At 34.2% G+C, this 25425-nt stretch overlaps 1 protein-coding gene across 4 annotated transcripts in view; it reads left to right on the top strand.

Annotated features, from left to right (window-relative positions):
* The first annotated feature begins 2484 nt into the window (after positions 1-2484).
* Positions 2485-25425, top strand: part of LOC129797324 (homeobox protein ceh-10-like) — a 37471-nt gene continuing 14530 nt past the window's right edge. For 2 of the 4 annotated variants that reach the window (XM_055839752.1, XM_055839753.1), the window contains exons 1-4: positions 2485-3567; positions 11918-11971; positions 21151-21241; positions 21380-21506. In XM_055839752.1, coding sequence (XP_055695727.1) covers positions 3213-3567; positions 11918-11971; positions 21151-21241; positions 21380-21506 — 627 coding nt within the window. In that variant the 5' untranslated portion in view covers positions 2485-3212. The remainder of the gene's footprint in view (positions 3568-11917; positions 11972-21150; positions 21242-21379; positions 21507-25425) is intronic. The other 2 variants (XM_055839754.1, XM_055839751.1) reach the window with 1 other exon arrangement.

Genomic DNA, 25425 nt, shown 5'->3' with positions numbered 1-25425 from the left:
TAAATGCGATACGGAAGTTGCACTAATCGATAGGAAATGTTAACTTAAGTAACATATCCAAATTTGAGCTTTCTAGGTGCTCTGGAAGTGAAGATATTGAGAAATTAAGAAAATTCAAAATGGCTACTAGTGAGTCTAAGACTATCATACTATTGAGAATGATATTCTGAGTAACATATCCAAATTTCAGCTCTCTAGCTGCCCTGAAAGCGAAAATATCGCAGAAAATCGATTTTGAGCATTTTTTGACATTTTCCAAGATGGCCGCCAGTTTCTTTCACCACCTCTGACTCAAAAAATGTGTTTTAATGGATTATTAATCGATTGGGTGAAAAAAAACCTCCTAAACATTACCAAATATGGGGCTGAAAAACGCCATTTTGAAAAAAAAGATGGCGGCCATTTTGAAAATACGGCAGGACAATTACCTTTTGTCTCCTGAAAACAAATCTACCATGGGATTTCCGGTATCTCAAACACAAAAAAAGTTATTCCAAAAAAAAGTTTTGCGCTTATTTTTGAACACCCAGGTAAAGTTTACGTAGAAGGGGTCAAAGAATACGTTTTGACTGACAATGAGAAATACCATCTGAAAGCATCTGGGGAATAGATATCTCAATAAAAAAAAGACTGAATCTTTCAATGTTTTTATATGAATCACGTGGACGTTAAAGGGTTAAAATAGTAGGTAAAAGGTACCCAAGTATAAACGTTACAATATAAGTCTAGTTTTAAAAAATCTTCTCCGTGAGAAATTTAAAAAGCATTTTGTAATATCAAATGAGTTTCCAAAAAAAAAGAATTAATTTCTCTGAATTAGCATAGATCTGATAGGTATCACGGTCTACTTATACGTGTATTTAAAAAAGTTACAATAGATCTCACGGAATATACTTAAAAAAAACAGACAACTCATTATCATCTACTGTGAAATGTAATCTCATCCACCTGCCAATTTATCGCATTTCACGCGGAAATACGAAAATTGCCAGCTTCGTGGTTGATGAAGAATGCATATGAGTACCATGATTGGTGGATTTCCATACAATAAATGTAGGATCTCACACATCCGTTAATTTTGTATTGTCAATCCAGTGTAATCTATGTACAACGGCACATAAAAGAGGCATCAAACATGGAATAGTTGCATTATTTTCAATTAAAATATGAGCGTTGCTTCGCTACATATTCACCTTCAAAATAGATTAATTACAGTCATCATTGATAGTCCACTGGTGGAAGCCCCAACTGACCGTTCATTCACATGAAAATCCTCCATGATAATCATTTCTCTCTGTGAGAGATTTTATTGCATTTCAAAATTAATTTGCACTTCCCACTTGCTCTTGTACATCATCCACATACGTAGGTGGAGTATAGAATATAAATTGATGCGATGATGATCAGGTGCAGTTATTGAGATATTCATAATCACTGTGCAGACAACACGTAAACAATCCTTCAATACTTTTTGTCAGGATCAAAAGATCGTGGGAGAGAAAATGAATTTCAAGGAAATGCGCTCATATTGAGTTCTGTGGACAATGATTATTTTAAATAATATTTTTAAAATTTTCCATATAATTTATCAAAGAAAATTGATAATAATTTTATTCTTAAACAAGAATCAGTTTAATATAATGACGAGTATTGATGACTGGTGAGAATGAACTCTACATAAACATAACATCCACCATTACAGCTTTCTCTACTCTTCAGAGAAAATTGACTCTATCCTTCAAATGTGCTATTTTCCCCAGGATCCTCCAATGGATGTAGCCAATCGATAGATTACTAATTATCGATGTTTAATTAACATGTTCTCATTGTTGACGGTGCTCCAGCAAAATTATCCTTTCTCCCCTTTGGTACGACCAAAAGGGATGGAATACTTGGCAAAAACCAAAGCCAGAAGGGGATAAAGTTACTCAACATGCAAGGGGTTATTTGTTCTCCACTTTGGCCCCTTTTTTCACGCTCACTCAACCGAAATATTTACTGGGGATCCCACTTCTAAAGAGGGTGACCCGATGAGACATCCATACAAGTACCCACTGGTTAGAAGGAGAGAACCGGCGGGGTGCTGATCATGCGCCTAATGGTGACTTCTTCCATTTCTGGGCAGGAATCTTATATAGAATCCATCCCTACCCCGACATTTTCTTCAATACCACAGCACGTTGGCCACATCCCATTGCTGGGGAACGCCTTTGAGGGTGACAGAGATAGAATTTGTAGTTGCGATGGAGAAGACAAGGTATACAGCAGATCATAAGTCTCCTGGAGTGTAAGCTGATCAACCATAGAAGCAGAGAATTCTCCATTCATCCCACTCTGGCTACCACGGATACGGCACACGCCTTTGAATCTGGCAACCCACACGTGTCGAATGCATTGCCGACACGGGGTAATCCTCACACAAAAGATGAAGACTGCAGCGAAGCCGGTGGATTTATTGGTGAGGTGAAGATGTTCAGCGAACTTGTTGTTCACTGACTGTGGCGACGGAAGCATCGTTGCTCACATTTTTAATCCTACGCGCGTGTGAGTGAGAGAAAAATCGCAGATTTCCTCCAACCCTCATCCACCCCTTCCAACTATGGCATCCCACAAAATCTCACCCCCTCTCGCAGGAGACACACAACTGTGATCGAGACTGATTCTAAACCATAACTCGGACATTCGCGATTTAACCATCGTCACAAAGTCTACTGCCTTTAGTCACTCACCGACTCTTCATCATGTCGCTTCTTCCGAAACGCTCGTACCTTCTCGGATGATTCTCAACATAGTCCTTAAATTCTTGAATTGGCACATACATCCAACAGTATATCCTTTGGAAAAAATTCTAAAGCTAAAAAAATAGTAAGATATTTTATTTAAGAAAATCTAAAAGAAAGTGATTTTTCTGCAACATTTTTTTTTCAAAATATGGTGAAAACAGTGCTATGTGTTAAAATCAGTGCGGGATAAAACATACTAAAGAACAACGAAGTCAGATTCTTAGAAGGCTAAACAATTTTTCCAAGACATTTTCCGCCGGTGAATTGACTGATAGACATTTTTATTTTTAGTTCATTTGCAATTTCTAAGAGTGGCTTTAACTGATTCCTTTTTTTGCAAAAGATGATTAAATAAAGTGAGAAGAGTGAATTTTGAGAGGAACAAAGAAAAGAAGACAAAAGTGTGTGACCTCTGAATTAGGACACGAAATGAACCTGGAATCACTACCACGTCCTGAGACGATTCACGTCACAGCACCTGGTGCCCTCAATAGACCACCACCGAGTTCACAGACAATGCCCCAGAGATCACCATTTGCGATCCAGGAACTTTTGGGCCTAAGCGATTCTACGCGGCATCAGAGTAATGCCGTCTCCGCGGTTACCCCATCACTCTACCCAGCCGTCGGTCAAACACCTTTCTCGGCAGATCATCACCAGATGACAATGGCAGCCTCCAGGATGGCCTATTTCAATGCCCATGCCGCCGTTGCAGCCGCCTTTCTGCCACACAACATGGCAACTGGCGCCGCTGGACCCCTCTCGCTCCACCATCAATCCTCAGGTAAGATCTCAAATTTCTCTACTGCATAAATATGCTTCTTCTGAACGTTGCTGACTCTTGCTGTGTCTCAAAATCATCCAAACAATGCCATAATACCCGACTCATGACAAAAACCCCACTCATTATGCACAAAAAACAAGAATCCATTAAGGGAGCTAATAAATATAACACCTTCACTAATTAACCCTTTCAATGCGTCGCCGAATGGCAATGGCACACTCACACAAAAAACGTCCATTTGTTGTCATGTCACACAAGAAATTATTTTATTGGCCTCCCAGTGATTTTTTTGCACCCTACGCTCCTTCTGGCATATCCATTCATGCCAAAAACAATTTAGACAATTAATTTGGTGTATGAGAAATCCGGGTGGGATTTTATTTCAAACACCATTCAACACATCACGCGAAAAACACGCATTTCTATTATTCTCGCAAATTCAATTGAAATTTTTGCACTTTGGTACTCAATCACATAAAATCGCAAATATACCCAGGAGCGAAAATTAAAATTAGTGCGATGGGGAGAGAATTTATTCATGTATCGAGTGATCTATTCACTCTACATTATTGCATTTTTGCCATCCATTTTAACACGTGCGATTGTGGAGTCCACTTCATATAAACTAGATATAAAAATGAGATTGAAAGGATTCAATGTAATCAAAAGTGAAAAAATCCTTTAAATGAAATTAAATTATTTATTCTACATTTTTGTTATGAAACGGTTTCGCGGTATGCTCGTATATTTTAAAAATATTTTTCAAACGAAAGAATTTTAGTTCCGAATTTATTGGATTTTTCAATTAAACAATTAAAGTAAAACATTAAAAATCAATCGAACTTAACCCTTTAAGGGTTATATTACATGAGTCAAAAGTAGTGAAAAAAATGTCTAATTTGGGGCTGAAATTAGACATTTTGAGTAAAGAGAAATGCGATTTTGTTTTATCCAAGTTCCAACTTTTTCAAATAAAAATGTTATTTTACTATTTTTTTTTAAGTTGGAACTATAATTTTTTCCGTCATTTGAAAATAAGTGTACCATACCCATTTTAGCTGTGATTCTTTTATTATGTAGTATATTAATATTAAATGTTTTAGTCTAGTTCCGAAAAAATTTTATAAAAGCATTTTGATTTCAATAAAATCAAATAAAATTTTAGAGAAAAAAATTTTAGTTTTATAAATTAATTTTTTCTTTAAATCATCGTCGCGATTTTAGTCCGCCCACCTAGACAATATTCGTCCATTAAAAATTTCAAGAAATAATTTTCAAAAAAGACAGTCTAATCGAAAAAGTTTTAAAAAAATGCATAAAAATGGTTGGTTTCCATTTATGTGAAAATACCAACAAATGAAACGAGAAAAGTGATAAGTTACAATACTTCGTCTTATACTTGAAATGTAATCGAGATGAGTATAAATTAAAATATTTATATAGCAGTACAAAGAAATAATCCAAATCCATCTCTGGTGACATTCGATCCTTTTGCTAATTGGGAGTTGGTGGCAAATTTGAAGAGCCTTTTATGTCCTTCCAGATATTCGTTTCTTTCTTCCTCACAATCTTCCGAGGACTATGTCACACAAAAAATGTGAAATATACACTTTTTATCTCCCTTGTCCTCAGGTCAAATTTTTTTTAGCAAAATTTTTATAATGTTCTATGAATTTATAAAAAAGTGGAATTATATACATAATAAGTATGCTGGTAGCTTTTTAATACTGGCCGTTTTTTTAACTATTCAATTCACACACAAAAAAAGAATGCGTCTTCTCAGGTTCTCTTCACTGTGCCAGTCTATGGTATTGTAATTTCATTCAAGAAGCACAGTATAGAAAGAAATCTTCCATTATTCATCGCGTGAAAGCGAAAAGGATGAACAGTCTGTGAGAGAATTTTTTTGCAGAAGGAAGGAAAGTTCATTACTTCATTATGTCGTTGAAGAATTTTGGAGTTAATTAAAAGTAAAGCAAATGTATTAAATTTCTTTGGACGACAATATAAATAATATATATATTCTTTCCCTGAGTGGTAAATTCTCAACATCACTATATAGATCCTACATCTCTATATAGGGAAAAGAAATTACCTCATGAAGAAATTCTACTCGCACAATAAAATTTACTCCTCTGTCAGAAAAGACTTAATTTATTGTTACCTCTTTAAAATGTAATCAAAGAGTGGAAATTGTTAGAAAATAAATTAAACTCATAGACATAAAATCTCAGGGAAAAATTCCTTTCCCCCCCATTCTTTTGTAGAAAATGGCACAACTCTACGTCGTAGAGATAAAAGAGTGTGAAAATTAATTATTTTACACTTTGCGACAAGACGCCATTTGAAAATGAAGTGAAAATCCTTCGTCTTTGCATTTAATTAAACCATTAAGCCGTTCCTTTTACGCGATTCCCCAGCAGATAATAAGATACTCACAAACAATTATAGAATTTGTAGCTCAAATTGCGACAATTCTTGAATTAAAATCCCTTCTTTTCACCTTCTATATATCACAGTAGACATTATGTGTATCTCAGGAAAATTCAGGTGTGTGTGTGTGAAAAAGCAACATAAAAAGAGTCGAAAGGGGAATTGGTGCGCATTTTATGTGTTTTAATAAAGAAAATGTATATAAGAGATTGCGAATTTGTCTCATATGGGAGATTCTTATAGTTTAAAGGCAATAATTGATATAAGCCGCATAATATCTAAAAGAAAATTAAGAAATAAAACAACCTTCAAAGTATAATTGACTTTCCCTTACCCTTCAATAAGACCTCAGCAGAGTAATAAAAATATCTCACAGGACCAACTGGAGTTAAGTTAATTTACTTTTTCATCGTATTTTCAAACGAAATAAACAAAAGGCGAAACCTCCAACCCTCGTGCCAAGAGATGCTTCAGAGAATTTTGCTATTATATACAAAGAGAAAATTATCCACCGATTTTCAACCCTCAAACACGCGAATTAAAGGCATCTTTTGTGGATGTTTATTTGTCATCCTTCTTTTTGCTAAAGAAAAGCAGGAAGAAAATTTTCAATCCGAAGTTAATTGAAAAATAAATTTCTCTGAAAGAACCCGCATTGCTTTCGTCAGCACTTTCACTCGCAAGAAAATGTATACCCGTAAGTTGGGGCAATGTAACGCAGGGGGGTTGAAGATTAAATTAAAATGTCCAAAAGTGGCGAGAGATGTGCAAAAATTAACCCTCTAATGATGTGAGCTTTTTTTTTCATCCAACCGCGGGTACACAATCTTATTAATTGAAATGTAAATCACCAAACTCGGGACGTGAAATGTCCCGAATGATGGAAGTGTGCAATGAATTGGGTGGTTTACGGTTTACGGAGGCTGTGGAACCTGGGTGTGGTGCGACTGAATTAAATTGTAATGAAAATTCCTTTTTGTCTTCCCTTCTAACTTGCCAGACAATAATGAAAATCTCTCTTGCATTTTTGTCCCCATGCTGAGTGCCCTCCCAACATAATTTTCATGTCCTGCCGTGAAAAGTATTGGTATAAATCAATTAAATTTATTTTTAAACCAATAAAGTTGGTACTTTTTGAGATAAAAACAAACACAAAGGAAAGTTCAAAATATGTATTATAATAAACGCAGCTTTTAGTTTGTAAAAAAATGTTTTTTTTTGGAAAAATCTAAAAAAAAATAAAACTTCATCAAAAAAAGTTTATGTTTTGAAATAAACTGATTTTCACAATATCGTGAATTAGTGCATCATGAACAAAAAAAAACAAATAGAAGAAAGATGAAAGAAAAAACAGCATTTTTCCCTATGAATTGCAATTGCAGATTATTTAATTTCTTTTTCATTCATTTTCCGCACACACAAATCCAAGCATAGGGGGGTGAGCACCTGTCTATCTATAGAATGACATTTTAATGGGTGGAACGGAAAGAAGAGCAGAAAATGGAAAAATTTGCAAGACTTTCAAGTATTAATTTTTTAATTAAAGCGAAACAGTTGGATTTAATACTTTCACAGCATGAGGATAGGAGTTACCGAGCAAAAAATCTCTGTTCTCGAATATTAAATCAAGATTCATCATTTCACAGAATGCAATTTTTGCTGAGTCTCACTTCCTACTTTTTCCAATGCAGAGAGTATACGAGAAAATTCTGTGACTGAGGAAAATTGAATTTAAATTGGATTTTTTTTGTATTTTACCAACTTTCGAATTTCCACTTGATGGCTCACCTTCAAAGTCAGTATAATCCTAAAAGAACTTCTATCGTCGTCTCAATTAGCGACAGGTAATAATTACAAAATTTATTTCGAGCAACTGTGAAGTAATCTGTGGGTATATATAACTTTGATATGCTTGGTTGTTTGATATGTTGCTCCTGGTTGCTCTCTACGATGTATTCGCCATATTTTCTTTTTTCAACGTAGTATGTGCATTTCATCAACCCTTCATTGCTGCAATCTATGTTCATATGTTATATGTATGTTGGAGTTGGATCATGTTTTTCCACGAAGGAGTGAAAACAAAAGCCACCCACACACCCCTGTCAATGTGGTACCTCTTGTATGATGATTTTCACACCTTAAAACAAGCATTTAAATGGAGCTACCAGCCGGAAGCTCTGACGCTATTTCCTTTTCATCCCACGAGGTGTGAAACAATTAAACTAATTAACTCCCACTACTGCATTTTGTGAGTTTTTTTTTATGCACATGTCTGCCTGCATCTCCGGCAGAAGAGGACGCGCGGGGGTTCTTTTGTTAGCACGGTGTCTTACAGCTTCCGGCTTTCCGGCTTCACGAACGCAAACTCCCACTTGACAGATAGGTTTTGAAAATTCACTTCTTTCATTAGCCTTTTTCTCGCGATTGTATTTGCAGCAGCCACTCTTCTTGCATATAGTAAGTAGAAAAAGTAGAAAAGGTATGCATACCTATATATATATACATGTTGAAAGTGCAGGAGTGAAAAAAGGTGCTTTTCAGCATTATTATATTTTTCTTTCTTCAAGAAGCAAAAGAAAGCAACAAAATTCAGGTATTCAGACATTTTGTCTGGATGTAACCCTTTGACTACGAATTCTTTTTACTCAAAATAATTAAAAAGAAATATGAGGACTGGTGGATTTCCAAATTAGTCTATTATTTATTTATTTATTTAAATAAATTTTATAATACCCTAGTAAAATATTGGTTAATTTTATCACCTGGTTTTCGTGTAATAAAATGGTTTCAGAAACGTACAGGAAAATCAACTTACAGTCCTAATCGCTATCTTCATGAAAGAAAGCAAGAAGGTGAATGAAACCTAACTTCTCCTTTTATTCAATATAGGTACCTAGTAACTTTTCAGTCTCTCTAAGTTATATTTTTTTGTTATAAGGATACAAACTCTTTAAAATAATCCTCTCACACTGGTCACACTTCATGAAAAGAAAAAGGTTTGATTTTAAATGGTTGGGGACAAATTTAATGTGTGCTAAATGATCAGTAAATGAGATATATTGGTAGGTACTATTTACCTATGAACTATTTGTCCTTTTGTGATTTTTTTGAAAGGAGAATAAGAAGTGTAGGAAATCAAGGATAAATAGACCGCCTACAGATGTTCATGTCAGAGAAGAGGGATTAAATGTTATCCCGCAGACGTCATCGCTCTCTTTCACTCAATTGATGTGTGAAATTTGATATTTTCAGGAAGACATCCATATACTCTCAAAATTCTATTTAATTGAGATGAATTCCACAATTCAGGTACTTTTCATCACCACGTCAATTGTTGTTCAATTTGCTTCAGCTCCTGAAGCAAAAATCAGCCACATTTGACACATGGATGGCAGGAGAAAATTAATGATGAAAAAAAAAACGTCTTATAAAAAAGCTCTTATGTTCAATGAACTTGTTGACAAGGGAATTACTCCAGGTTATCCCATATTTCTCACTGTAGCCTGAGAACCAGAAATAGCCCAGACGCTTCATACATACACCACTCCTCTCACCAATCTTTTGCAAGAAGTCGCTGTCACTCCTTCCCATTTCATTCCCAACTATGGTTTTACACTCGCCCTTATAGACTTTGATGGTACGGAGAGACTGGGAGTCAGTCAGAAAAAGCAAGGAATGGTGTGTGAATAAACAAAATGCAGTTTTGAGATTATCAAGAAGTTCTATACATATAACTAAGGGATGGTCACGTTATTTTGGAAACTCTACAGGAACAAAATGGCCAAAATGTGAGAATTTCAAATAATTTTTTTGAGCACAAAAATTAATTTTCAAAATTCAAAATACTGAATTCTTATCAGTATTTGGCCATTTAACAAGAGTGCAAGCAAATTTCGAATTTTTGGTTTCAAAATTGGCTTGAAAATCGCTCTTGAAAGTCCCCGAGTTTCCAAAATAACGTGACCATCCCTTACTTGCAACATTTAGAGAGTGTAAGGATCAACTCGAGAAGTTCCTTGACGACCATTTAGACGGATACTTTCTTTCACGTTTCTTTTCTATGTGCTTTTTTCTTGCATCTCCCACGAGGATGTTGACTCAAGTAATTAACCCTTTAGGGACACCCTAGAGAAAAAGAAGAAAGGAAACAAAAGAACCCTCCACAGAGTGGGAGATAATTTTTTTCACGATATTTGCCTAGCCATCGGGGTCGTTTCTTAACACCTCAAATTGAGGATGCTTATTTATCCTAAGGACTAAGAATGTTTCATTTTATTATTTATATGCTCCAAAAAATGTGAAAAATGTGAAGAATGCATTTTCTTCTTACTCCTTTCGTTCTCATACCCTGAATAGAAGATTGTATAAAATCCTTTCTCATCCCAATTCGCCATTCAATATTTTTCTTGACATCTGTAAATACATACACATGTACTGCCAATTCAAGCAATGAAAACGTATGGATTTAAATGGGGAAAAAATATGTAAATAAAATGTAGAAGAAAAGGTAGAAAAATTCACAAGACTTTTCATGTCACGGTAGAAGATTTTATTGTACCAGGGGTATTTTTCCGTATTCGATTCATGATAGATTGGTGAAAAACGATTTCTATTGTCAAAATTTATTGCCCATATTCGAAACTACTGAATTGTGTAATTTCACCTTCTTCCTTTCTTCCTTCTGCCTGCACAATACCTTTATACACAAAACACTTATCAATTGATTTCATTCAATGCAGTTTGTACGACCTTTTCGTGTAATATAATCTTTATATCTAGATTTTGGTAGTCTTGCGGTTTTTTTAAAACCTATTTTGTGTGTAAATAATCTAGGACTTGTATTCCTAGAAAACGAATATTATATACTTTTCTGAAATAATTTTATTTTTCATTTAATTGAAAGGATTGAATGCAAAATATATTAGAAATTATTAATTGATGGGACATTCATGAAATTAAGTACCACACCAACCAAATAATTTATGAAAATTTCAATGTTTCCTGCCAATATTTTTGCGATGTTTTCATTTGATATGTTTTTCAATATATGGCAGCTGCCAAACGAAGAGACACATCTAAGGGTTAAATTATTTTATCTGATCAAGTGTCAAATATACCCACTATTTCAAAGCCATTAGTATGAACTTCTTCAAAAGATATTGAATGATTTTTTTTTCATACAAATAAGAATAACTGTTTGATTATGGATTTATGGTATTTGATTGCTAAGAATGACCCATTGGACCCATTGATTTTGTAAGTCACGATAATTTTGCCCACTTTATCAATTGTTTAATTAATCCTTAAATAACAATCTCTCCATATTCGATAACTTCTTATTATATTGAAAATACGAAGAAGAAGAGATGGAAGAAAATACAAGATAGGCGAGTGCGCGCCCTCAAATTATCCCGTCCATCATCAAATAAGATTCTTTGTCGCCGATTCTTTTCACCCTCCATCAAACATCATCATCATTGTAGGTGTGAATTCCTCGTTTTCGCATCATCCGTTCTCCATGAACGCCTTTTGATTGAATCATCAGAGATAATTTGTGAGTAGCTCCGTCGTGTCTATTGATGACATCAATTGAATATTGAGGTGAGATGGAGAAAAAGGGAAAATTGTATTACCCACACCTATATATCGGACAGTCATGAATCTGCGCCCGTAAGTTCTGAGCCCAATAATAGATTGGCTGTTTTTCGTGGTACATAAGAAATATCATCGGACTTGAACACCTCACTACTCTGTAATTTTAATATCAAAATTGGTGTTTTTTTGTTATTGGAGCGAATATGTATAATTTATGCTGAATCCTCCTAATCCATTATGTTGATATATTTCATAGGAATATCTTTCTTAACGTCTTCAGTAACTTTTTAGTTTTACATACCTACATAATTTTTATTTTCAGGATTTTCTCAGCTGAAAACTACTTTTGGATCAGCCACAAGTCCTTGCTTGCCCGGTAAGTGAACTTCAATATTTTAATTATGTATGTTTTCTAAAATATTTTTCTGCTACATTAAGGGATGGTCACGTTATTTTGGAAACTCGGGGACTTTCAAGAGCGATTTTCAAGCCAATTTTGAAACCAAAAATTCGATATTTGCTTGCAGTCTTGTTAAATGGCCAAATACTGATAAGAATTCAGTATTTTCAATTTTGAAAATTAATTTTTGTGATTAAAAAAATTATTTGAAATTCTCACATTTTGGCCATTTTGTTCCTGTAGAGTTTCCAAAATAACGTGACCATCCCTTATTTCTTATTATTGAACCATTTTCATTAGGAACTATTGTATTTTAAGACACTCACATTTGCTCTAACACTAAATGCGAAATGAAATCCACTTCTAGAATTAATGCCTAATCAAGTATTTTTTTTATCGTAAAATTATTCTTTTTGCTTCTTTGTAAATAAATTGTAACATTCAAAAGGGATGAAACTGGAGTAAATTAAATCAGATACAATTTCAGCACCGAATAATTAAATAAAAATCTCATTGAATATACATTTGAGATTTTAATGGTGCGTTTGTGTATGCAAAACAATAAACATTGCTGCAGTGTTCCCTTTAATTCGACATAATGGCACCGGGAGCTTTTGCCCAAAGGCTTTGTCACAGTCTGCCACATAGATGGAAAGGAGGGAATCAGGCATGGTAGAGACACCTCCTGTAAATTTTTGCAACCCGTTCGAATTTTTGTCCGTTACCATGTGCGAATTCATTCGCGGTATATAAATCCAAATACCTTTTAAACCACATAAGAGTGTATTCTGCAAACATTGCCTTGATCTACTACACCACGTACAAAACTTTTAACCCCTTCTCCATGCTTGCCTCAATGCTTTTGTTTTCATTGCTTTCGATAGGAACGTATAGGGTAAGATGGGGCAGTTTTATACTTTTATTTATAACGATGATATTTTAAGGGATGGTCACGTTATTTTGGAAACTCTATCGAGCTAAAATACCATTTTGCTGTGTACTCAGTGACGTCACCGTACCACGTGACACATCACCTTGTTCACATTTTTGACAACTAGCGCCACGATTGCTGATACTCGGAATTAAGATTTAACACCGAAAAAAACAGTTTTTGATCGATTTTGTTCGCCCGAGTTTCCAAAATAACGTGACCATCCCTTAGAAATTTTTTAAAATATAATCAGTGGACGAATTTTGGGTAAATAAGATCTTAAAAAATTTAGCGGTTTAAATTATTTAATTCATTTATGAGATCCTTATCCGCCATGAATTGGATTTAGTAAAATCTAAACTATCTAGCTAAATATCTTAAAGATCACTCAAGCGTAATATAGTCTTTCTTGTCTTTTTAATGATATTAATAATTAAGAGTTAAAATAATAAAAAAATCTTCTTACTGCAAAATTGAAGAATTTGCTAAAACTGCCCCGTTTTACCCTATGTTTAACGCACGCACTTACCTTAAATTTATACCAATACATATGTACATATTTGTGGGTGTGTGTATCTTCCCTTTTGAATAAATGACCTACCATGGCTTTATTTTAGAATACTTTTATGCCAAGTCTCCTTTCACAAACCGACGTGTTTTTTGCACACAATAAAAATATGAAAAGTGAGAGGGAAAATGTGTAAAAAGATCCCAAAGCTAATTGAATGAAAATGAATGAAACAGGAACATAGCAACGGTAGTTAAGAATCAAAATGGCGACGAGTGATTTATAATCACCATGATAAATGCAAATATTCTTCAAAACCAAAAAATATATATATTACAAATGTTTAGATTGCATTTTATTAGCAAAAATAAACTACAGAATTACAAAAAAAATGAGTGAATATTTTGACTTGGAAGAAAAGAAGTTTTCTTTGTCACCAATTTATTATTTATCTTCGTTATTATTAAAAAATGCCATGAAATATATTGGAAGATAATTTCATTGAAAAGGGCAGGTATACACAAAGAAGTAAATTGTGTCGAAAACTCAGTTCTTGTATCCAATTTACTGGAAAACGTTCGCTTTTTTTTTTTTTTTGATGAAATGCTTTCTACACTTCCTACAAATTTCCTTTTCAAATGTTTCCTTCTTTTTTTTTCTTAAATATAATATTTTAGAAAATCGAAGGAAATATTTTTATTATATCTTTCCAACACATTTTCTAGATAAAACCATTTTTTTATTAAGCAATTTAAAATATTTATTTTCTCTATCAATCAGACAAACATGACAAAATAGGGTGAATAACCCCCATGGCACAGTAAATGGAAATCTCTATTGACATTAATTTCTCAAAATTGATGATTGGAAAATTTCAATTGGCTCGTTGAGGGCAATGATTACATATATACATTTATATATATACATGTACTACAATGTGTTATGTACATAGGAGAAAGCAATGTAGGGAAATTCACTGTGAATTTCTTGTCAAATAAAATTAAATTTAAAGCAATTATCTCGTTGGTTGGAGGAATTTTCAACGACGCGCCAATTTTCCAATCTTCTTCCGCTTCCAAATATCCAGCATATGAATCATGTCGATTTACTTCTGTGGCCCAATCAAGGGTCAAAATGTGTTCACTCTTAACACTCTTTTATGGGAGGATGTCTTCTGCTACAGATCGTATCGTATTTCCATCATTTTTTTTACATCATCAATTCCCGGAGAATGTGTCAAAATAAGTCTGGAAGAGTGCCATAATGAAAAGTTCCAAATTCAATGTAAGACGCGCAAGAAATAAAATTCCAGTTAACTCTATTTATGCGCAACTGTTTAAAGAGTTTGTCAATTAGTTGGTATACCACAATCGTGGCATACCAAGTATTGTAATCATCGGAAAAACCGACCACCTCAGATCGGGCTCAAACTTGGTATGAGCACGTTTTAGACATCCCACATTACGAAAATGGTGGTGGAAAATTTTTGATCCGGCCGGCCTGCCGGCCGGCCTGCCGGCCGGTGCGCCAAACTTTGGCTTATAACTCGAGAACAGTAACAGATAGAGACTTCCGGTTTGAAGTTTTCTATAGAAATGTGGGTGTAAAATTTCATTTTTTCGCATTTTCAAAATCCAAGATGGCCGCCGTCCACCATTTTGAAATACCGTCGACCAGTTCCCTTAAAGCTAGAGGTCTGAAATTTTAGTATGTTGTAGAGCTCAGTGAGATGTTTTCATCAACAAATCATACTTGAAAATCGGTCAAGCGGTTTAGCAAATATGGCGGCCTAAAGCAAAAAGTGTTTTTTCGATATAACTCGAGAACGGCTTGACCGATTTTGACCATCTTGGTATCAAATGAAAGGTATTGAGAAGCCCTACAACTGTCTAGAACATTTCAAGTTACAAAAACATCCGCAAGAGGCGTTAAAAACAAAAACAAAAATTGCCTAACTTTAAGGGGCTATATCTCCCAACATCTGTTATCGTTTTCCTTTAAATTTTGATATGTTGTAGCCTGACTCAATATCTTTCATCAGTCCAAAAATGAAGAAATTCTATGTTACCGTTTAGAAGATATAGCCATTTGAAAAATTCTTGAATTTGAAAAGTTCTAAGAGTCATATCTCTTGAACGGATTGTCCGATTTTGCTCAATTTGGTATCAAATTAAAGGTTTTGCAATTTTCTACAACTTTCTGGAACATCAGAAAACTCTAAAACCATTCCTTGAGGACAAAAAGTCCAAAAAACTGTTTTGGTCAAACAAAAATCCGCAATTTCGTGTTCTGGAGGTGACCTTGAAATGTATCGAAATATATGTCAAATTATAGCTTATTTCAATACCTTTCCAAAACTAGTCAAGAAATTTCTGTATGTGCAATAGAACTTGAAATATAACCATTTTTGTCTTTCGAATTGATGAATTTCATTAAAAAATCAACTTTGCCTACTAATACTACTTAAAAATTAAATTACAACGCATAGACTGACCCATCCGCGTTGTGGTATACCAACTCTAATAACTGGACGCGTTATGATTGACTTTAATTTCTATTATCAATGTGTTTTGTACCACATTACTCTGATACAGACTTTTACATATTTTAAAAGAAAGTAATCTAAAAATATGTAATTTATGTTTCCCAGAGAAATTGAATTGGAAAAAGGCACCTGTTGGCAAATGGTGGCTTTCTAAGAAAACATCAAACCATTTGGTAGCAAAGCAAACATCTAAAATTACTCACAGCCACAAGTTGATGAGATGATCGATATATGAAATTGAGGTTGAATTGACAAATAAAATGTGGTCGATTGATAAAAAAAAATGTAGTATTCAATACCCTTTGCACCTTGTGCCTCTCGTGAATTACAATCACAAATATTTAATAGATCTGCTTTCATATAGGCTCTATTTAAATATTATTCCAAGTAATGAGATGATGAGATGATAAAAAGAGTTCAGAAAATAAACACTTGAGTCAATATATCCGCGCTAAACATGTGGAAAGGTGTGAATACTTCTTCATCTTTTTCTAAATATCTCGTGTTTGATATTTTTTTCGAACGCACAATAGGCAAAAAAAATTGGAACAGGAGAACATTGTGCCAATTAATTTTTTAAACACTTGCGTAATTGCGTATGTAATACTAATGAATTCTAATATTTTCTTAATATACTTTCAATATTTTCTACATTTTTTTTAGAAGCCTTCAACAATGATATCGAAGTATTTGTGTTTTCTGGCTCTCTATGTGGCGCAATAATTATATATAATTGCTATTCCAAACAGAGTTCCCCAAAGACGACGAAAATTGTAGCTCCACCCCAGAAATTGCCTATTTTAAAAGGATCTTTTTTCTTGTAACACCTCAACCCTTTCGGTAAATATTTTGACAACTCTCCACAGCCCTCCGATTCAAGTCTATCACACCCTCTTCCGCATTTATTTACTTTTATAGCTCTCACTCGCTATTGGGACGTGTATTTAAATCTATAATTTATAGGAAAATTTTTTTTATTTGTAAAAATTATTCATGTGGAGCTCGTTTTTAGTTTTATGAAAGAAAGAAATCTATTTAAAAAAATATCTTTATACTAGTGTAATATGTAATACTCTACCTAGACCATAGATTACAAAACGAATTTATATCAAGTTTGAGCCCAATCGAACGACATTCACCGCAATGTTGTTTTAATCCAGAATTTATATTGTACCATATTATGATTTTGAGCCCTAGAAAAAAGGAGGGAAAAGCTTTGAACTTCTTTTGCGAAATTTTAATTTTTTTTGTTGAGAATTGATTAATTTTAGAACATTTTAAAATCGAATTTTGCAAGGATTTCTAAAATTTTCTCGGCATAACTGGGTTAAAATCAGCATACATATATCACTTCGAGGATTCGAGCATTTGACAGAGATCTTAACATTCTTCTCACCCTAAATTTCTAATTTCACACCTCAATCGTATAATAATAATTTTGGGTTATTATTTTCTACATCTGTAATTTCTATCATCGTAACCGAATTCCACTTAATAATTTAGATAACTTCACTATATAGAGTAGAAACATTTGGAAAAAAGAAGTTTCTCTACATTATTTATTCTATCTTTTCCTTTTGGGCTTCTTTCGCCCTCCAACCGCCCTAGCTTTTCTATCAACCCTTTTTTTTGGCTACGAGAATGGAAATAGAAAGGGAAACATGGTGACACTAAGTAAATAAGTTTTTGTGGGACACGAAAAAAGGGTTGTCAGTAACTCACTTAATGGGTTAATGGAATAATGTAGCGTGGCAATGCTATTTTGTATATGGAAAAGAAACAATGCGAAAAGGTGACAAGTACAAGAGATTTACACAATAATTTAATATCAATATTTTCTTGAGTGAATATATATTCATTTCTGCCCACACACATGTTGGTCAGGATGTTCGCAATTAAAATTTCCTCAAGTTTCCAAGATATTAATTTCTCCCTTTGCAACTTGAGTCCATTGAAAATGTGGTGTATATGAAGGGAAAACGAGAAATTTGTGAGAAGCTCAATAATGAGAAAAACAATTTGATGAGAAGCATAATTTGCCAAGAGGACAGAGATAATTTTAATTAAAATAATCAATTTCCGACAAAATTATCCTTCTTGCATAGTCTCTTTGCACAAAATAGCTCATTTGCACATAAACTTTCACATATTCAGGGTTCCTCGGTTCATGTTCAACCCACAGGAGCTTTTCATGGAAACACTCAGTATACGTACATATGTAGTGTGAGGAAAAGGGTTTCGCCTCTTGGGGTTTTGTTGAATTGTAATTCACCGTCACCATTCCCAAAATATTCCACCCACACAGTGAATTTTCTCTTTTACCAACACCCTCTATCCTTGAAAGAGTTTACTTTGGGGTAAATTAATCCACGTTCAGTAAAATTGATTCTTTTATTGTTATGGATAAAGAAAATACGGAAGAAACCAAAAAATATATAATTTCATTTTTCTATTCTATAAAGTAATACAAAGAAAGCAGCTACGGGTTTCTGCAAACTTTCCCCAAAGCATATGCTGACCTCGAGACAGTGATTAATTGATTCATGGGATCGTGCTTGGTATTTTGTGGAACTAATTTTCAATTTGCAACACACATTAACACGCCATGACATGGAGTGAGTTGAGAGGAAGAGAAATGGACAAAATGACCCTAATTACTGATTTATTGTACAGAATTTTCGGGGTAGGAATAAGGGTCAATTTCACACTTTTTCACCCTTTTCCACACTACCAAGTTTATCCACATATTTCAGTTATTTCCAGACAATTTCACACCAAAATGTGGCTGATTTGGATTTTAATTACATTAATTTTAACTATTTTAACATAATACTGTAAAATTTTCTACCATCGTTATGATACGATAGGTTTAATTTTGATTCAATTTAAAAATCCAAAAGCAAAAAATGTTAATGCGGTCTTTTCTGCTTTATTTTTATTCACTATAATAGTGCAAATTAAGTTCCATCCTGTCTGGAGTGTAAAGCATAATAGATTCTAAGGAAATGGGAAATACTACTTGTTCTCTTCTTCATTCTACTTTGGATAAGCGTATGAAGAGACCTCTTGTTTTATCCTGAGTATGGAATTTACGGATTAACTCGATTACTCCGTAGCTATTTAGGGCATTCATGATTTTCTCATTACATTATATTCTATTCTAATATGTACCTAGTTGCATACACAACACTCTATTATGTATGTATGTGGCAGTGTTCGTAACTAAATTATAAAAAAAATAATATTTTAATATTAAAATAAAATGTTAATTTCAAAAGGAAAAGAAAAAACTCCATTAAATATCAAAAACATTTTGCAGGTTTTCAAAATAAGTTAAAAATTTTACTATCAACACAAAAATGAATGTTGCATTAGTTTGTATTTTTTATTGATAATTGAAAAAAAGGCGTATAAAATGTGAATGCATAACATAAACACCCTTCGTACATACATAATTACTTACAAGTTTATAAAGATAAACCCAGACACTAGGCAGCACGTAGGGGATGAAACGAAGAATTCTCTGTCTTCAAGTGAAACCTTTTACACACACGGGATGTGGAATGTGGGGAAGGATTTCTAATTAAAACTGGAGAGTAATAAATGATTGTCATTTCATCGTTTTTCCTAAATGGCAAATTATCACACACTACCACTATCAGCCCTTAAATTACGATTTCATACCCTTTAACAACTTGGGATTTCTAAGATTTTTTTTCCATGCTATTCATCATATATCTTTACACACACACGTAGGCAGATTGCGAAAAAGACTGCAAATTTCCAATTAAAGCCTCCAACAAACCATGAAAAATTGAAATGTTGAATGATGGTAGAAATCCCAAACTGTACATACATATATGTATTGTACATAGAAACTCCACATAAATTCGCGAAACGTATTATTTACACGGAGGGGATCCTTTTCCCATTCGAATATCCCTCAACCCCTCTCAAAAACTCCTCCATCAGCACATACCTCGTTGAAATATATTTTCACCATGGCGTAATTGGCAATTTGAGTAGATATTTTGGACGGAACGGAAAATATTTTACAATCATCATATGGTGGGGAGTTTAAATTTGGAATGTAACTCACATACTACATAGCCAGCGAGAGTCCTATACGAAAATTGAGTGGAGGGAAAAAAGCCAGGGTGAAAATACCAAAATTCCATAAAAGACAGTCATATGGGGATTATTTCTATCTCCCTCATGTAAAAGTCTTTTACTGCTGTAATTCTGATGTCGTGAATTTTATGAGTCAAGTGTCATCTACAGAATTTGGGTTGCAATATAATAATAAAATGGTTGAGCGTGAAATTGAATTGGAAGTCAATTAAAGAGCTTTACATACATAAATTTTTCTCTACGTAAATAATTTAGAAAAAAAAAGCTAATTGAAGTCTTCGAATTATCGACAGTTATGATATTATTGGCATAAAAAAGAAAATCTATTATAAGTAGAAAAAAATGAGCAAAAAATAATTTCCTATTCATTATATGAAAAACTTGTCAAGATATGATTTTCATAGCATAGACTGGCGCATGAAAAAAAGTTGTTAAGGTGAAAGTCAGAATTTCCGGAATATTTTTCCAACAAATTGGAAATACGATGGAAATGTGACTCCTTGTACATTTCATCAGTTAATAAATAAAGTACGAGCTCACGACAAAATCCAATTTCCACTCTCCTTCGAGTACTTCACGGAAAGATCCTGAGAAGTGGCAATTTTTATTACCACCCAGAACTTTCTTCCACCCAAACTCACTCCGTGGGAGGTACCTTTATCGCCCAACACCACGTTTTTTTGCTCTCCTTGAGGCACACACAACCACTCTCTGAAAAATAGTTCTTCCACCATCGAAAGCACGTTGGAACGCCTTGAATTATAAATCACAGGGACGAATGAGGTCAAATGCAAGAAAGGATGAAAAATATAAAATGAATAATGGATAGTGAAAATACCCCGAATGACTTGCCCAGAATTGATTCCTGAATGTTTTATAACTTACGCCGCAGATTCCCGTTTATACATTTTGCATTGGAGTGGTGTCACCCGTTTGCGAAATTGTAGCCCAAAACTTACACAAACCCTTCTTCTCATGGAGAAGAAATGGCAAAATATTTTGTATGCTCACTCAAATGTTTTATCTTTTGAATTTTTTAGGTGTTAGCTCATTAGACGGAAGTAAAGATTTTACCGTTGATGGCATCAATGGCTTTGGGGGCAAGAAAAAGAAAAAGAAGCGGAGACACAGGTAAGAATTCGCTGCTTGATCATTTTATGTAAAAAAAAATATTTTTAAATCTATAGCAATACCATTTGCATAGTTTAAGGAATTATAATAATCTGACTTTAAAAAATAAGGATTATTAATTTATTATTTTTGCAACAGTCGGACAATCTTTACGAGTTATCAACTTGATGAATTGGAAAAAGCTTTTAAAGAAGCCCACTATCCAGACGTCTATGCTCGTGAAATGCTCTCTTTGAAGACAGACCTTCCAGAGGATAGAATACAGGTATGTTCAAATAAAATTGTGCCAAACAACATTTCACACCTCCGTCAGAGTCTCCATTGTTCCTTCAGACACTTGTCTCTTATCTCCATTATAACGAGGACAATGGCAAGAATTCTATATGTCTAGTGAGACAATTAGATTCACGTTGAGAACTATAGGATGGGGATTTTAATTGATTTATAGTGAGAATTTGTGTAATTCAATACTTTTGCAAAAAAGGAATGTCTCAAGGCGACCATGGAATTTTTATGTCACTTATGGTGTTGAAAATAGTGATTAAGAATTTTTTAGATGATACTTAAAACCCTTACAACTTCCGCATATATGGATTGATTCTCAAAACAGTTGATTTTTCGAGTATATTCAATTTTTTAAATAAATAAAAATTGCCCATGATTGTAATTAGTCTATCTAAAATGGAAATTCTTTTTAGTGGAACGAAATGAAAATGACGATAGGTATTCACAGAAGTAAATTCGAGGCTTATTTTGGATGAAGTTTAGGTTAATAAATCAAGTGGATGAAAAGGAGCTCATTTCCCTTTTGGGAAATCCATACCCGACGACTATGTCTGGGAAAGAGACGGAAAATTGTGTTAAAACCTTGTGGGAGCACTCAGAGGAGAGGCACGCATGCGTTCGGGAAGGACTCACTGTGTGTTCTTGTAATGGTGAACCCCTGAGGAAGGCAAAGAATATCCATGGCAACAAAGAGTCGCTTCCAAGCCTTGTGGCTCTTGCTTCGGGAGTATTTGTGTGAGGAAATGGGAAAGAGGAGGGAGTAAGATTGGAAGTCAGAGCGACCGGAGCTAATAGAACATAAAATTCTTTCCTATATACTCCAATTCTTACCATGATTGGCTGTCTATGGCGAGCACTCACATTTAGCTGCTTCAATCCAATTTCCTTCCGAGTGCTAGAGAGCGATGGAAAATCATATTTTGTGTATATAATATAAAACTGACCCGAAATATTCTACAAAAATATAGGTATAAACACAAAATAATATAATTTGATTTTATAATTTGGTGTGATAAATGTAAAATTCTTTTTAAAGAGCGCTTTTCAATTTTTGCTCCGATTCAAAAAAAAGAAGATACATACAAAAAAAGATACATAATTGAAAATGAGTTATATATAGTACACAAAGTCTTTCAAAGTGAAGAATCTTCTCTTTCTCCTTTAGACTAAGGATAATTGAGAAATTCACCTTAAAAAGATTATAAACTCTCCCTACCCTAACCACTCCTAATGGAATGTATTGAGAGAAAATCTGTCTCATCACGGATTATCGCATTGACTTTCACTCATCCGAGGCAAAATTTTCCCCGAGAATCCGCTCTGTGAGCAGAAATTGCTCCTCTGCATTTTCCTCTTGTGCTCCAAATTAACAATTTTACAATTAAAATCAATACTCTTGGCTTCTCTGTGGCTGTATGTGTGCAGATTATGTGCCTTCCAGGGATAACTGAGGGGATTTTTCTCTCTTGTCTCTCCCCCATGGTGATACCCTTGTTGGGATTTTGGCGCAAAAGCGGGCTGACGAGGGAAAAGCCACAAAGTTTTCCCATTCCACCCAGAGAAAGGCGGAAGAGAGAGCAATGTGACGGCACAATGGATGGAGGAAATAATTTCTGTAACTCGGCTGGAGATAACGAGACGCCAAGTGGAGGAACTTTTCACAAACAGTGAGACTCTCCGTATTTTTGGGAGGGTGAAAGTCGTGAAAGTGGCAAAAGATAAATTGGAAAATGGCGTGTTTTGCCTCCACTCAATGATTTTTTTTGAAGCCATAACAACCCTCGCAAGAATTTATCTTCTTTAGCTCTGATTTGAAGAATGTATAGGTATAAAATCAATGGCTATATATAGGGCAAATATTTGAAAATTAGCGGCTTGATTAGGAGAGAAAATTGGAGAGATCTCAAAATTATTTGTTTTGAATTACATCATTAGCAGCGGTTTAATTATTTCATTTTCTTCAAGGGGAGAATTTGTCATTCTTCACATTGTTTTAGCTGTGTTTCTTTCAGACACAGCTTTTGTGTACCGAGCAAAATCGAAAGTCGTCAGATCGGGCTCAAACTTGGGATGAGCACGAATTAGGGTCCCTACATTTCAAAAAACGTATGCGCCAAAAATTTTTTTTTTCCGGCCGGCCGGACCATAAACCTAAATTGCAAGAGAACGGTAATAGATAGAGACTTGCGGTAAACGGCAAAGTTTAAATATCGACCTGAAGAAATCCGAATATGATGTCAAATCCACCCCCCCACCCTTCCGTCCGCCATTTTGAATAACCTCAAAATTTTGTTTTCGCTATATCTCAGCCCCTATTATAGCTAGAGGTCTGAAATTTTGATATGTTGTAGGGGCCATCAATACCTTTCCAACGATACCTCATTTTCGAAAATCGGTCAAGCCGTTTAGTCAATATGGCCGCCACAATTTTTCATCGAAAATCGACCATAACTCGAGAACGGCTTGACCGATTTTGATCAACCCGGGGTCAAATGAAAGATCTCAACAAACCCTACAACTCTCTAGAACATCCGAAGTTTCAAAAGTGACCGCTAGAGGGCCAAAAATCAAAAACAAAATTTTCGATTAGTTTTCGATGAATATCTCGAAAACGGCGACATAAATTTTCTTCATTTTTTGATATGTTATAGCTGACCATATTATCTAACTTCATGCCAAAAATGAAGAAAATCTATGGATCCGTTCTCGAGATATAGCCTTCCAAAGTTAGCATGTCATATCTCAGGTTCTACAAGTCCGATCTTGATCAACTCAAGCGCAAATGAAAGGTTTCGAGAAACCCTACAAATGTATAGAACATTGAAACTTCGAGAAATGACCGCAAGAGGCGCTAAAATCGAAAACAAAGTTTTCGAAAATTTCGAACTCGAATTTTTCGAAAATGGCGACATAATTTTTTTTCATTTTTCGATATGTTATAGCTGACTTCAAGACCTTTCAAACAAAAAAAAATTATGAAAATCTATGGATCCGTTCTCGAGATATGGCGTTTTAAAGATTTCTTAGGGTATGACTTTTCAACTTTTCCCGACTTTGCGCGTTTTTAAACTAATTCGCGTTCTAGTTTGCTCTCACAAAATTGGTTACACTGAAAGAAACACAGCTCCCGTAAGCTTGGTCAGCTTACCAGTACATTTTTCTTTCACTGAAGATATTCTCTTTGTCTCTTTCTTTACCAATAAATTTTGCAATTGGCATACACGCATATTATATAAATTAAATTGAAATCTAAAATAACTATACATAACTGCTTAATATGTCTTTTATATACCGACTGATATATCGATTTAATTAAATGATATAAACATAATTCGAATGTAATTCTTATATAGCTCATCATCATAAAATCCCTAAAAGCCCGTATGAAAATGTTTCAAAATTCAACCCAGCGTTCTAAGAGGATTTATGTACCTATGCAAGATTTTGCGAAAAAGGGCTTCAGGGAATATTTTTACGGTTTAAAATACAAAATATAATACTTTGTACAATTTTTTAAAATCGTGAACTTTTTTTCGAAATTAAATACGCTTACCCTTTAAAAACAACATAAACCAGTCGTTGGTGTTAATTTTAAGTCCCTCTGTAGACCTATGTACGGTCTATGTGCGATGAAAAGAGGAAAAGTAAACAGAAGGCCTGAAAACCCATCAAATATTGGTAATTGTTAATTTTCTTACAACAAACACCAAACACTTGGTGTGTTGCATGCAACCCCTCCCGAGGGAGTACTCGTGGAAATCATTTTGTGAGCTCATATCTTCACACCCCTTTGTCACCTTTTCTCGCCTCGCATCCCATTGTGTGGAGCGTAACGAAATTTCAATTCCATTTGATTAAATAATAATGTGAGACCATATAGCACATATTGTAGCATTTAA

This window comes from Lutzomyia longipalpis, chromosome 1, assembly GCF_024334085.1.
Source record: "Lutzomyia longipalpis isolate SR_M1_2022 chromosome 1, ASM2433408v1".
Lineage (NCBI taxonomy): Eukaryota > Metazoa > Arthropoda > Insecta > Diptera > Psychodidae > Lutzomyia > Lutzomyia longipalpis.
Note: the sequence above shows the minus strand (reverse complement) of the source record. Positions and strands in the feature narration are given on the sequence as shown.